The sequence below is a fragment of the Rhinichthys klamathensis genome, unplaced genomic scaffold (genome assembly GCF_029890125.1).
Source record: "Rhinichthys klamathensis goyatoka isolate OS25496 unplaced genomic scaffold, OSU_Roscu_1.1 h1tg000001l_1, whole genome shotgun sequence".
NCBI classification, from domain to species: Eukaryota; Metazoa; Chordata; class Actinopteri; order Cypriniformes; family Leuciscidae; genus Rhinichthys; species Rhinichthys klamathensis.
In genome coordinates, this window is record NW_026606555.1 from 3727985 (window position 1) to 3742433 (window position 14449).

The 14449-nt window shown below is 39.1% G+C and overlaps 1 protein-coding gene across 5 annotated transcripts in view; it reads right to left on the reverse strand.

Annotated features, from left to right (window-relative positions):
• The window catches only part of myo6a (myosin VIa), a 56979-nt gene that overhangs the window by 22976 nt on the left and 19554 nt on the right, over nt 1-14449 (reverse strand). For all 5 annotated transcript variants that reach the window (XM_056248502.1, XM_056248440.1, XM_056248375.1 and 2 more), the window contains exons 3-11: nt 10265-10334; nt 10081-10154; nt 9733-9862; nt 7877-7982; nt 7646-7701; nt 7441-7538; nt 7051-7215; nt 5535-5615; nt 770-950 (exon numbers count right to left, since the gene is read on the reverse strand). In XM_056248502.1, the coding sequence (XP_056104477.1) occupies nt 770-950; nt 5535-5615; nt 7051-7215; nt 7441-7538; nt 7646-7701; nt 7877-7982; nt 9733-9862; nt 10081-10154; nt 10265-10334 (961 nt within the window). The remainder of the gene's footprint in view (nt 1-769; nt 951-5534; nt 5616-7050; nt 7216-7440; nt 7539-7645; nt 7702-7876; nt 7983-9732; nt 9863-10080; nt 10155-10264; nt 10335-14449) is intronic.

Here is a 14449-nt window from a genome sequence, read left to right on the forward strand (position 1 = left end):
ATTTTTATATTTTCAGGTTTCTTTTTAATTTTGTATTTCAGTTTAGTTTTTTTATATTTCAATTTCAGTTTTAGTAATTGTAGTACTTCAACTAATTTTATTTAGTTGCCAAGTCAACATTTCTAATTTTCGTTGGAATTCTTAAGCTTGTTATTTTTAAATCCCCCACCCCCCAAAAATAGTATATATATATATATATTTTTTTTTTAGCTTTATTTCAAGTATTTTAAAAACATATCTAACTTTATTTAACAGTTGCAACACTAATCCACACCTGGCTCAAGTGAGTTTTCAGTCAGAAACAGCCAGTCATAATGAAAGCATTTCTTTTTAACGTAAAATAAACTCACAGCAACATGTTCTGTCTAACTGGTAAGTAAGAAACCAATTTTACTGAAAACTAAACAGCTGATTACAAATGTATAAACCCTACAAGTTAGTAGACACTGCTATAGTCTGGATTATTTTCACTGTCGGCAGCTTTCAAAGAATAAACACAAAGTTAGCTGGTTGGTTGGTGTTTTAATGGCATGCCAGATCCCTTGGCAATTTTAACGGTGAGTTAGAAGTAAAAATACTATAAAAGAGCAATATAAAAGCCTACCTAAGATTTTAAAATGTAGCTTTAGTCAAAAACTCTAAAATGGATTCAGGCTCGACCGTTAAAAGTGTTTGCTGAGTCACAAGAGTATTTTAACGGTAAGCACCAGACCAGTGTGTGTGTAATAACTGTGTAGTAAGTATATTCAGGAGCTAGCTCTCCGTTTACCTGAGGTGCTTCCAGCCTCCTCGAAATCAATGTTTCCAAGGTGCAAAACCCCGGCCACCACCCTGAACAGGTTGAGCTTCTCCGTGTCGTCCAGACCGATCTTCTTCATGGCCACACACATTCGGTTAAAGTCTGCGTGATCGTCCAGCAGAGGGTCTTTCAGAGGACCGGCCTTCAGAAGCTGAGGGACACGCTCAAGTTAGACTCATGCATGTTGTCAGAACAGAAACATGTGAGCTTATCATCATGTTTGCTCAAAGCACAGCAACTAGAATCAATTTATTTTAACGTTTTGTTGCCCTATGCTGCATAACCATAAGTACAGCAGAACACCAACTCCACGTAATCCTTTAAATATATCCACAAAGGTACATCGTGAAACTCGTGACTGTCGTAGTCTGCATGTCATTGCCTTCAGGTTGTCAACTGAGATCTAATCCAATATGCTTACATGCAGTTATTCGGTCCCTCTAATGTAACGGCAGACAACCAAATCACAGTAATGTTTACTGTATTGTAGTGCTTGCTCACTGCTTTGAGGTCTTGTAGTTGCATGCAGTCATATTTACTGTTGTTCAGCAAGTCATGTTAAGTGGAAAGAGTTGCTCAAGTTTGTCGTAGTGTAAATTTGCACTCTTAGCCAACAGAAAGCTGCTTGCTTTGAAAGTGACTTGTGTGAGCTGTGCTTCTACATCGCTACACTATTGACAATGGACCTGTGAAATTTCTCTAATGTGACTGCAGCTTTAATCTCCTACTTGGTTCGAAATGTCCTGGGATCCTCAACAGAGGATGCGACTGAATAACTGGACTAACCAGTGGACCAATCGCATCACAGCATCTCAAATGTTGGTTTGGCGGTTCAGAAACACCTGAACCAAAGATTGTCATGAGAATTTGAGTTTTGAGATTTGTTTTAATTCCCCCCAGAAGCGTCTCACACGATTGTGTTCCCAAACACCAGCATCCGAACGCAAGAGAACAGGACGGCGTTTCCTGTGTTTCCATTTATGATGGAGGAAAAAAGAGCTACAGTTTCTCCCCCGATTCCAGAAACGTATATTTTTATTACTGATATTTTGCACCAGTGTCCCAGGAAGTGATTATTTTGTTATCTTAAAGGTGCCCTAGAATGTTTTTTTTTATTATTTTATAATGTTTCCTGGGTTACCCTTATAATGTTAGTATGTTTTTTAGATAAAAAATAATCATAATTTAGAAATAAATGGCATTTTTCCTAGCCTGCTTTTAGCCTCTGATTTGAACACTCTGTTTGAAGGGGCGTGTCTGCTGTGGGATTCAGTGTAACCGCGGCCACTGCTGTGATTGGCTGACATGCTTGCATATGAAATAGCTAGTACGCATTACATGTGAAACTCTCTCCCGAATACTTTTACTACTGCTATTATACGTTTTTACTATAACAGCTATCGAGATTAACGAATCGTGAGATGTTTTTAAAGTATTTAGATCTATTCCCATCACATAAAATGTTGCCGTGATGAGCATTGAGCAGATGACAGTCTGTTGATCGCGAGAATGAAGATCTTATCATTGCAAAGCAGTTTCTGCACTCTCTCTGCTTTCACCAATGCAAACACGATGATGTAAATACAGTAAGAGCTTCGTTGTACAGTAACGTGCGTCATTGATTTCATAACGAGTTTGGCAAGTGTCCAGATAAACTCGCGCTGTGTGGAAAGATTGTTCTTTGATCGCTTTCTGTATATAATTTGTTCACAATTTAAATACGATTATTTTCATCCTACTAAAAGAAACGATGTGAAGCTGATATTTTAGTCACTGGCTTGACTTACTGATGCATAAACAGTATTGAACGATTTTGAGAGAAAGATTACCTGTCTGAACTTGAACAATTACACATCAGAAAGTGTTGCTTGGTAGTTCGATCCGAGGCCAGCTCTGTATTGGCCCAAGTTGAGGAAACAGTCGGTGAAATGTTTGGAAATTTCCAGAGAAAATAAAATTAACCCATTGTTTCTTCAGAGGCTCAGATGAAGGAACTAAAAAATACTTTTGTGTTCATGTGTACATCCACACTGAGCAACTGCCATGCTTCGGCTGCGCAGTTCCGCCTGGCATTGAGGGCTGGCATTATGCAAATATTTGGAGGCATATATTATATATATTATATATACATATTAATGATCCCGACTATTGCGTCACAGTCGGTATTGTGTGGAGAACCGACCGTTTTTCAGGGGTGTTTTTCATAAACGTGAATTAAATGTGAACGCGAAAACCGTCCAGTTTGAGATTCACTCTATGTCATGTCCATGCACTGAACTCTTGTTATTTGACTATACCAAGGTAAATTCAATTTTGAATTATAGGTCACCTTTAAACACATGGAAACGCTGCTTTATTCGCACATGTTTTATGCGATGGTCCAATTAAATTTGCAACTTTGGAAGGAAACACAGCTACTGATTGAAAAGGTAAAGCCCAAATAAAAATATGACGCATAAAAATAAATACATTTTAAATGTAACTCTAGCCTAATCTGATACACACACCGTATCATTCATACATATATTTTCATTAACTTTACTTTCAGGTAAGTTCACCTGACAAAAAAGGACAAATGACAGGTGTATGTAGGTTTTCTAGAGTCTTGATGTCTGATTATGCTGTAAAGTGCAAAAAAGCAGGGTTGCTGTCCTCAACATTTTAACAAGTGGATTTTATGTACCCATCCACTGACTGGAGTGTAGATGTTAATCCTGACCCGGTGTCGTCCACATATCTGAACATGAAGGCAAATCCACGCAGCAGAATCCAGATTCAATTGTAATTCTGTCATGACAACTCTCGGGAGATTGGTATGGTAATAGAGATTGGCATGGATATGGCAATGTTAATGTATTGGCTACTCCCAATAATGTATTGGCAGAAGTGTACCGAGACTTGCTAATGCCAATTCATTGACAGACATGTCTGTGAGCATGTAAGACATGCTGCTGCTGCTGCACATGTAACAAACATGACTTAACCCCGTAGCAGATGTATACAGGTGGAGCTGGGGAAGGAGGAGGGTTTCTGAAAGAAAAAACACCCCGGTGCCATGTAGATAATGATGTGATCGCTACCAAATGAGTCAGACTTATCAGCCAGCGCCATCTACAGTTTCATGCCAGAACCGGGTATGAAGTTCTTGAATTATCCAAGAGTGTTTGGGATTCGTTGCTGCTCGATCCTCGTCATCGTTGTGGCTGTTGTCTTTCAGAGGCTGTGAATCACGACTCTCTTCGGGTGTGAAACATTCAGTGATGACGTCAGCTAAACTCAATTTAACATCATGATTTTTACCCAACCTCTCATGACAATCACGAGCCTGATGTAACTACGTATGGATATTTTTAAACGACATACTTTTGCATCCCCCAAATGCCTGATAAAAGTTGCTGGCATTATGAATTTGTGTCTTATGTTAAAAACATGTGACATTTGAAAGGAACCTGGTGGTTCACAGATGCAGCTGCTCGAGAGAAATGTGTACATACAGCAGACAGACACAAACACTGTGTCACAGTACACTTCTAATATCATTAACCTGAATCTTTAAAGTGCACTAGGACTTAGAAATATTTTGTGTCAAATCATAAACAGGAATATTAAGAGAGGAATATCCCGTTACCTTGTGGAAAGCCAAGAAAAGCCAAAACAGGAGGGAAATGGCAGTTTAGCTCCCAATAAATGAAAGTAACTTCCCATTTTTACAAGACCTGGGTCAAATATATTTCACATGTCTTTTTGTATTTTTGAGCATTTAAGTGTTACATGGCCATGGCAGGAACATGCTGTAAAATTGGATATAATGCAAGAAGGTTAATATGTAACCAGTGTAACTCAAGTAGAATATTCCTTCAAGTTTGTTAACTAAAGGAACAAGGAAACGATGAGAAATCGATTAAAACTAGTAAACCCACATTCCAAAAATGGCACAATATTATCATTGTCCTCCAAGAAATACATTGGACCCAGGTCATGTATTTATATCACAAAAGGAGAGAAGAAAACCAAAGTCCCACTGATTGCACAACACACATATTCACCTGCCCATCCTTTGATGAATCAAGGACACACAAACACACACACACACACACAACCACAGACAACGATGATTAGTGCAGTGATTAGATTAGTATGAACACAATCATGCATAAATTATAAACAATTCGATATATACATGGTCATAAGCAAATGCCTTGTATCTGTGAAATATCAAGCCGTAGGCCAGCAACCAAACACGAGTGTAGACACTCGCAAAGGCAGTGCTGGGGCGTGTCGTGCCCAAATCAACAGCCAATCTATAAATCCAGAATCACGTCCCACAGTGACCCTCCACTGACCCTTCTTCCCATCTCACCAATGGCCCTATTGCCCCCTTAATCCAAAACTTTGAAAACTGAATATTTTAAAAATGACACAACTATGAATTATATCCAGTAAATCCAATCAATTTTACATGTTTGGTGTGAAAACGTGTCAAATTGGTGGATAAGAAAGCTGAAATTGCTTTCCATTGGAATGTACTTCTTTAACTGAAGTATAAAACGCAACACATCTTTGCTGTTAACTTTTACAGTGCATAGTAAGCCTGCCTTACAGATGTATCCACAACATCTATACTAGAGTGAGGGCAAGCGACTTCCCTCTCAAATAACCTTTAGAGTCGTTCTAAGCCGCATTGATGGCAGTTCCTCCGATTATACAGAACATTGATAGAAAATAAATGTATTACCTCTGGACTCTTGCGGTTTTGAGGAATCAGCTTCTCCGAATCCTTGGTAGAGAAGTACCTTGTGCATCCTCGACATAGATACTAGATGGGAATAAACGTGTACAATAAACATGGTTTAGCTAACAGATATTTATGAATGACTATTTCAATATTACAACTTCAACACTTTGCTTGCATGACCAACCTGAATATGCCAAATAATACTGTCATGCTAATATAGCACAAATTAAGAACAGACATGTGCCTGTCATAAGTGGAATGCATATATATGTTCAGGAAGCCAAATGTCAAAATAAAGTGGTTTGTTAATATGTTTATTGACAATGCATACACCAATACACGGATAATACGCTGATAACTCCCTGAAATCAGCTTAATGAATTAACCCGTCAGCCCGGTTAACATGCAAACCAATAACCTGGCAATGCAAGTAAGCCACCTTTACAAGACTTCATTAATAAATCAGGTTATTCCCCGGTATTGAGGTCAAAACCTAACTATTCGTGTATCTGATTTAGAGTATTCCATTTTTATGTCAGTTTTGATGTTAATTAAAGCGTTAAAAACCCAAGAGTATTCCAAAATATCAGCGAGAAGCTCACAGACCCATATTCTCCTCTTACACAGTTACGGTTAAGATGAGAACACTTTTTAATCATTTCTTGGGTCAAAAATCGATCGGTTTATGCTTAACCTGTTTATGACCGTACTCCGGTAAAGGAAAACGGGTTAACGCCTTTACATTAGCTTGTGCATTGATGGATTATTAAGCATAATCGGGTTAAGAACATGCATGTTGCACTCATTGTTGATCAACTTAGGCCCTGTTTACACCTGGTATTAAGATGTGTTTTGTTCTATCGGATCACAAGTAGACGAGGGAGAGACACATTCCCGTTTACACCTGGTGTTTAATCCGTCTCTTTTGTCCACTTTCAAACACTTCTGTCCTGATTTCTTCGAGGGGAGGGTTTATGGGCGGGTAAATGTGTGGGTTTTTTCAGATCTTTCAATCTAATGGACAAAATAAGCTCACGCAATTCACATGTGAACGTCAGAGTAGTCAGAGACGACTGGAAAAACATACGGAGAGCATCAGCTTTAGTTTCTGCTCTGACAGACGCGAGACCAGCCGAACGCTGTGAGTGTGTGTTAGAAATCAGGAAACTTGTTTAAATCCCGTCTGGCTAGCGCTCTCCCCGTAATGTTCCCGCATTAGATCAGTAGACGGAGAGTAGACGGTCTTTTGAGGCTGTTTGAACACATGCGACCACATGAGCGTTTACACTACGAAAGCAATCCGGTCGAAAGCGTTTTTTCAACTACCTCTGGAAGTGTTGGAGAGTGGACGAGCTCAAAAACACTTTAGACCCCGTTTACACCTGCATTTAGTGTCGTCCACTTGTGATCCGATGGACCAAAAACATCTTAATACCAGGTGTAAACAGGGCCTTCCTGGCTATTTTAAAGAAGTTGAAGTGTAATGTAAGCGTAGTGAGACGCAGGATTCACACACCCTGAAACAGTCTGGAGAGCTGAGGTGGAACTTCTCCTTGATGTCTTCAGGAGCTCCAGCGCACAGCCTGTAGAAGATGTGATAGTTCCTCTCCTCCTGACCCTGCGTGCAGATGCGGGACTTCTCCAACAGGTAATGGGACACAAAACCACCCACTACTGTGTTCTGCAAAACAAATCAGCACTGCATGCAAAGAAATGTCTAACAAATTCATTTACAAAATCACACAGTTGCATCACTACTCACTATATCAATTAAAAAACAACAGCACATGGTGTTGCGCCAAGCACTCGGTGGACAACAAATTCAGCGATAAAGTAAAACTGTGCATTGCTAGCTAAAAAGCATTACATTTATCTGACTCGAGTGAGACTTTCGCACAAGACGCACCTTTTCATTAAAGTGAATCTCCACAAATTTCCCAAAGCGACTGCTGTTGTTGTTCCGGACAGTTTTGGCATTTCCAAATGCCTCGAGCAGAGGGTTTGCTAGAATTGAGTGATGGAAAAACAGTTGTTTCTTCGTCTTTTTTTCTATGACTTACATTAGTTAAAGTGTAGTGGGGTACAGATTTAGATTAGTCATTCAAGCGTACCTTCAACTATTCTTTCATCAATGTCTTGACCTGTACCGTAAGACGTAGTTAAGTACCTGTGAGAGGAGAGAACAACCATCTCACATTAAATTAAACACATTCGTATTTCCCTAAATTCATATCATGTACGTATTTAGTGTTAAAATCAAAGGATTGGAGTGATATGTAGAAATGCATATCTTCCTTTTATTCAAACTATTTTATTGCTATATAAATGAGACCTTTCTATACCTGAGAACAAACTTGGTGTTTTCGGTTTTTCCAGCTCCTGACTCTCCCGACACAACGATGGACTGACTCATTTTCAACACCTTCATGTCACGATAAGTTTTATCCGCTAAACATAAATAATAGGTATGAGTATATACAGGGAGTATATCAATTTATATATTTATTCAGGCCAATAGTATATATTTTGTGTACATCATTGAGAAGCCTTAAGTGCCCCTATTATACTTTTCACAATATTATCCTTTCATGGAGTGTGTAATGTAGCCGTTTGTGAATGTAAAAGGTCTGCAAAGTTTCAAAGATCAAAGTTCACGGAGAATAAAGCTATTGTCTCCTAAAGAAAGAATCGATTCTGAACTGTTGAAACGATTCGTCAGTAATTCCAGTCTCACTTCCTGTTACAAACCTACATTACAAATTTGATTAAAGCCAGCCTATGGTCTTCATTGGCTATCCACGAACAACACACTGTAGCACAAGCACTGTAGTTGTATCAGAGACTGGAAGAGTTTGGTGCGTGTTGTCGACTGTGCTACGAAAGCAAACCCACTTTGTACCCTCTTCCAAAGACTCTCGCTGGAATTGATGATACGGTAAAACCGACATCATAATTTCGGTTCGTATCAAGCGCTGAGGAAGCCTCTGGAGATAAAATTCAGATATGATAATAGGTGTTTTGTTTCCGACACGTGCAATAAGCGGTCGACCAATCACAACAGACTGGGCCACCTGACCAATCAGAGGAGAGTAGACCAATCACAGCACAGTGGGTCATCTGACCAATCAGAGCAGAGTAGACCAATCACAACAGACTGGGTCATCTGACCAATCAGAGGAGAGTAGACCAATCACAGCACAGTGGGTCATCTGACCAATCAGAGCAGAGTAGACCAATCACAACAGACTGGGTCATCTGACCAACCAGAGGAGAGAAGACCAATCACAACAGACTGGGCCATCTGACCAATCAGAGCAGAGTAGACCAATCACAGCACACTGGGTCATCTGACCAATCAGAGCAGAGTAGACCAATCACAACAGACTTGGCCATCTGACCAATCAGAGGAGAGAAGACCAATCACAACAGACTGGGCCATCTGACCAATCAGAGCAGAGTAGACCAATCACAGGACACTGGGTCATCTGACCAATCAGAGGAGAGAAGACCAATCACAACAGACTGGGTCACCTGACCAATCAGAGCAGAGTAGACCAATCACAACAGACTGGACCATCTGACCAATCAGAGCAGAGTAGACCAATCACAGCACACTGGGTCATCTGACCAATCAGAGGAGAGAAGACCAATCACAACAGACTGGGCCATCTGACCAATCAGAGCAGAGTAGACCAATCACAGCACACTGGGTCATCTGACCAATCAGAGCAGAGTAGACCAATCACAACAGACTGGGTCATCTGACCAATCAGAGCAGAGTAGACCAATCACAACAGACTGGACCATCTGACCAATCAGAGGAGAGAAGACCAATCACAACAGACTGGGTCATCTGACCAATCAGAGGAGAGAAGACCAATCACAACAGACTGGGCCATCTGACCAATCAGAGCAGAGTAGACCAATCACAGCACACTGGGTCATCTGACCAATCAGAGCAGAGTAGACCAATCACAACAAACTGGACCATCTGACCAATCAGAGCAGAGTAGGCTCTCGGAAAGGAGGGGTTTAGTAACGAAAAGTAATGATGCTGCAATGTATATAATGAGAAAAAGTGTTTTTTGACCTAGGATTCATGTAAATCGGTTGTAGAACCTTTAAAATAGCATAATAGGGGCACTATAAACTCACTTCCTTTGCATTAAATGTAGCATGTAGGTCCACGGCCACTTACCAATTGCATAGACGTGAGGTGGCAGAGTGCCCAGCGATCGGCCCCGGTACTGTTTGATGCTCTCTGGGGAATACAGCTTGGGAATCTCACAATATGGATTCACAGCAATCAGGATGTTGGCAACAAATGTCTAGAACACAAAGTAACATGAGCAGCAAGAAAGGAACCAATGAATTCATTTTTATTCTGCAGACAACCATTTTCAAATATTAATGAACACTGAAAATTTGTACATAAAAATACATTTTAGGAATTTCAGAAATGAATAACATTTAAATCATAGAAGAGAAGTATGCATGAAGGGGGCATAAAGAATAGTGTCTTAATGACAACAAAGAATATACTCACATAAATCTTATCTTTACTATAGCGCACACGGACATTATTTAGAAGCGTGGCTTCATTTAAGTACATCAACGAGCCTGTAACACACACACACACACACACACACACACAAAGCCATTAGTGAACAATGGTGTCATTTTATCCAACACATGACCAACATGTTCATCTCAAACACATTGACACTTACAGTTGTCCTCCATATGTTTGTTGACATCATCTTCAGCAGGGAAGACTTGATTGACAGAAGCTTGAAAGGTCTGGAACACAGAGAAATGACTATCATTAACCGTACAGCGCGCTAAAAGCCTGTGAACACTTGTGTAAAGTGCCACATGCACAATCACACAACTCTCTGCTTGCATTGAACGTTAATGAGCACTTTAATAATCTGCATTCTGCATGTCAGTGGAAAAAAAAGTGGAATCATGAAGCTAAGGTGTTGCTAGGGAGTTGTGGAGGGTTGACAGGGTGTTGCTAGGGAACTCTAGATATGCATAGCTTAGATGTTGTTTACCGTATTAATTGTGGTGACTAATTAGTGGCGTTCACAGTGTTTGTAGCATGTTGCTATGCTGTTGCTAGGGGGTTCTGGACGGTTTCTAAGGTGTTACTATGTAAGTCAATTCTGAATGACAGAAGAAAAAAATAGCACATCTCTTCAAAAAGCTGCACACTTTATAAAGTGTTATTTATTTCTAAAGCACAGATGCAGGATTAGTTGCATGCTGAAGTTTAAAGGGAAAGTTCACCCAAAAATGTTAATTCTGTCATCATTTTCTCATCCTCATGTGGTTCCAAACCCTTTCGACTTTCATTCATCTTTGAAACACAATTTTTGAGAAATTTGAGAATCCACTTCACCAAAACAATGATGACTCATAAAGTTTATAGAGACATGGTAGAGGACATTGTGTGTTTGCCACATAAAGCACATCAAACACAGTAAATGAAAGCTCAACCGTATTTGCTTGATGTGAAAACAAACCTCAGAAATTACAGCAGAGCTTCTGTTGACTGCACTGCATGTGCTCACAAAAGCCTACACTAAATCTGTTCGCCAGATAAAGTAGGACTGGCCATTGACACAATTTTCACAATTAAATAAAAGGTTAAGAAAAAATATATAATGGATATGTAATATTGTGCACATATTTAGCAAAAGTGTTAATGTTTCTAGTTATTGAGCTATGGTTGGTCACTGAATGGCTTTTCTGAGGTGAAAAAGATATGGGAGCCATAAGCTGTTTTATTGACATCTTTCTGCAGTTGAAGCACTGATTGAGACATGATACAGATTTTAGTCAGTTGAACTGTACCTTTCCACATTCCTTCTGATGTTCATTCGTGTTTATTTGGTGCTGTAACTAGTAGTAAAGAGGAAGAGATGATCGGTTCAACTTGCTACAGCGATCTGTCACGCCACATTAAGTGGCATTTATTGTTTCGCGATACAATTGATAGAATTTGAAAGCTGACACTTTGTTTCATATCAAGAGTAACAAAGCTTGTGATTTATTGGATGGCAGGTGCTCTACAAATAAGGTTTAATCAAGTTGTGTTCACGCATCAACTGAAAACAGCTAAAAGATCGACCATTAGGATTTAAGAATTGATATTGATTCATCAATATGAGAATCGATTAAAATCGAGAAGCCAATATTTTCAACCCAGGCCCAATGCAGAGCGAGATCGAGTCTCTTCTGAAGACTTGGATTAAACCACTTACGGTCACTTTATGAACTCTTTGAAGCATCAATCATCTTAAATCATTTGTGTTCTGAAGATGAGCGAAAGTCTTACGGGTTTGGAACGACATGAGTGTGAGCAATTACTGACAGAATTGACATATTTGGATGAACAATCCCCTTAACACTTGGGGACACTGCAACACTGATGCTTGCCTTAGCAAACAACTAATTATCTACGGTTCCCACTTTATGTATTCCACCTCCATGCTTCTGTTGTGATATTAGACAATAGTGTGTCTTCCACACACACACACACACTTGTAGCGTGTAAACAGACAGCCCATTGTGCTTTCACAGCCCGGCGACATCACACTGCACACAAATCACATGGGCGAGATGTAATGCTGCACACAACACGCTGTCTTGTAGTTGTCAGACGTGAACACACACACACACACACACACACACACACACAGAGTTATTGCTACTGTAATGTGTGTAAAGCTCCAGAGAGGGCCGGACTCCATATGGGCCACAGGAAGCTCAGTGAAAACACAAGCATTCATCCACAGATTTAAATCATTCTGCTCCTTCTGCAAACAATCTGTGAAGTGCAAAAAATGTTTTTGACAGAAACATGACAAAAACGCAAGTACCTCATTATGAGATCATATTAGCAGTTCCTTGTTTTGAAAGCACAAGCTTTTTACTAAAAGCCCTTTAAATCAACAGAACTTTCCCTTTGGAATGCGGTTTTTAATGAGATTTTCACTGGCGTTCCTTGACAACCAGTAAGAGAGTGAGCGGTTTCATTTCCACCCTGAACTAGAAGTCCTGTCCGGCTTTGTTTTCCACAGAACTGTGGCTCCTATTCACCCTTCCACACTTCAGTCATTTTAACAATGACCACCTTGAAATGAAGTACATTTTGTGTGCTACTTTGTGTACTTAAGGTTTGTGAAACATACACATTTGAATCATTACTAACAGACCGCTCTTAGTTAAAGATACACTTTTTTTTAAAAATCTTTATTTAATAAGAAATACAATTTACAGACCCAAATCCACAGAGACACTACATGCTTATACATTCATCCTCACATTCATACCCCAAAAACATACATGAGAAAAGGTTTCATATAGTTATAATAAACATAGAATATTATTCCATTTTTTCTTATATTCATCTAATTTATTGTTGCTTTCTGCTATTAGAAGAAGATGTGACCTTATAACATTCTTAAAGTGACCTAAACACAAGCATGATGATACTTTTGTTTTAAAAATAAACATTTTCCCTATTAATAAAATGGTATTTATCACAAGCAAACTACCTGTAAAATGACCAAGTACAATAGTTTGAGGTGTTATGGTAAATTCCATTCTAGCCGTCTTTAACCAAGCTTGGACACTTGACCAGAATTTATATAGGGCCTACTACTGGAAAAAACTAAAATAAGTGCCATAGGTCTTCCTCTTCTTCCTCACAAAATCTGCAATATGGAATATTTTCAATGTGATATAAATATAACTTCTTTTTAGTTGCAATTATCTTGTAAAAAATTTTTATTTGGAATATTCTTGAATATGAATCTACAGTAGTGTTATAAATTTATCTAAAATATTATTTTAAAAGAAATTAAAAAAGATACACATTTTAATAGTACATTAAAACTTACATTCAGATGAACAATTAGTCAGTTTTTGATGGGAAATTGTATTAAAGTTCAGTTAAATGCAAAACTTCCTTTCGGACAAGGCTGAAAGCAATGACAACTTGCAGCTCAGTGAGTCAGTTGTTTAATGATTCATTAACCGCTCTAGTTCAGGAGTTCAGGAGTCATTAGAATTATTTAAACCGGTAACGTGAGTTTTTTAACGCGAGTTCAACTGGCTCATAATCAAGCACAGTCATTTGTTTGTGTCAGTGAGAGAGAGGTTTTCTGTACACAGTCTCGTCACAACTCATTTAGACCGCAAATTCACATCACTCAAGTCAGGAGAAATATGATTTTGTTTGCAGCAGCAGATTCACAAAGCCGAGCAGGAAATACTGGTGTCAGTGGTTCTTAACTGTTGAGCTGCAATCTAAAAATGGCCACCAGGTCTGTTCTCAACGGGTCAAACTAGATGCAAATTATAACATGGACGTAACTATAGAATTCTGCATCGTTATGACTGCAAAATCATAAGCAGGCTTATAAACTTTAACACCTGAGGAGAAACTAGTTCTCATATAAAAGGTTGTCCAATCCAAGATGCAAATTCGTCTGTCACTTATGAATCTCAAACAATTAGACAGATGTTAGCATGAGGAAGTTGTGTGACACGAGCCTCAAAAACCACAGTACGACACAAAGTAGAAAAATAAAGAAAAACATGGTTTGTGGCAAACACAATGCGTACACAAGTTTTGCGTTTGGTAAGCTAATAAAATAACTCGGTCGAATCTAATAATTATATCTGTGGTGAAATGCCGTGTAATAAGTGGTTTGACTGTACATCGTATCTCTTAAATGTCCGTCTAGTTTGGACTTGCCGCGCTGCAACTGCTCTCTCCGCGGAAGCTTTGTGTTTAAAGAGCTAATAAAATATTTCGACTCAGATCAACATTTTGTGTCTAAATATTTACTTATGTGGTAAGTAGCCGTTTAATAAGCGGGATAATGCACATCCAGCCGGTT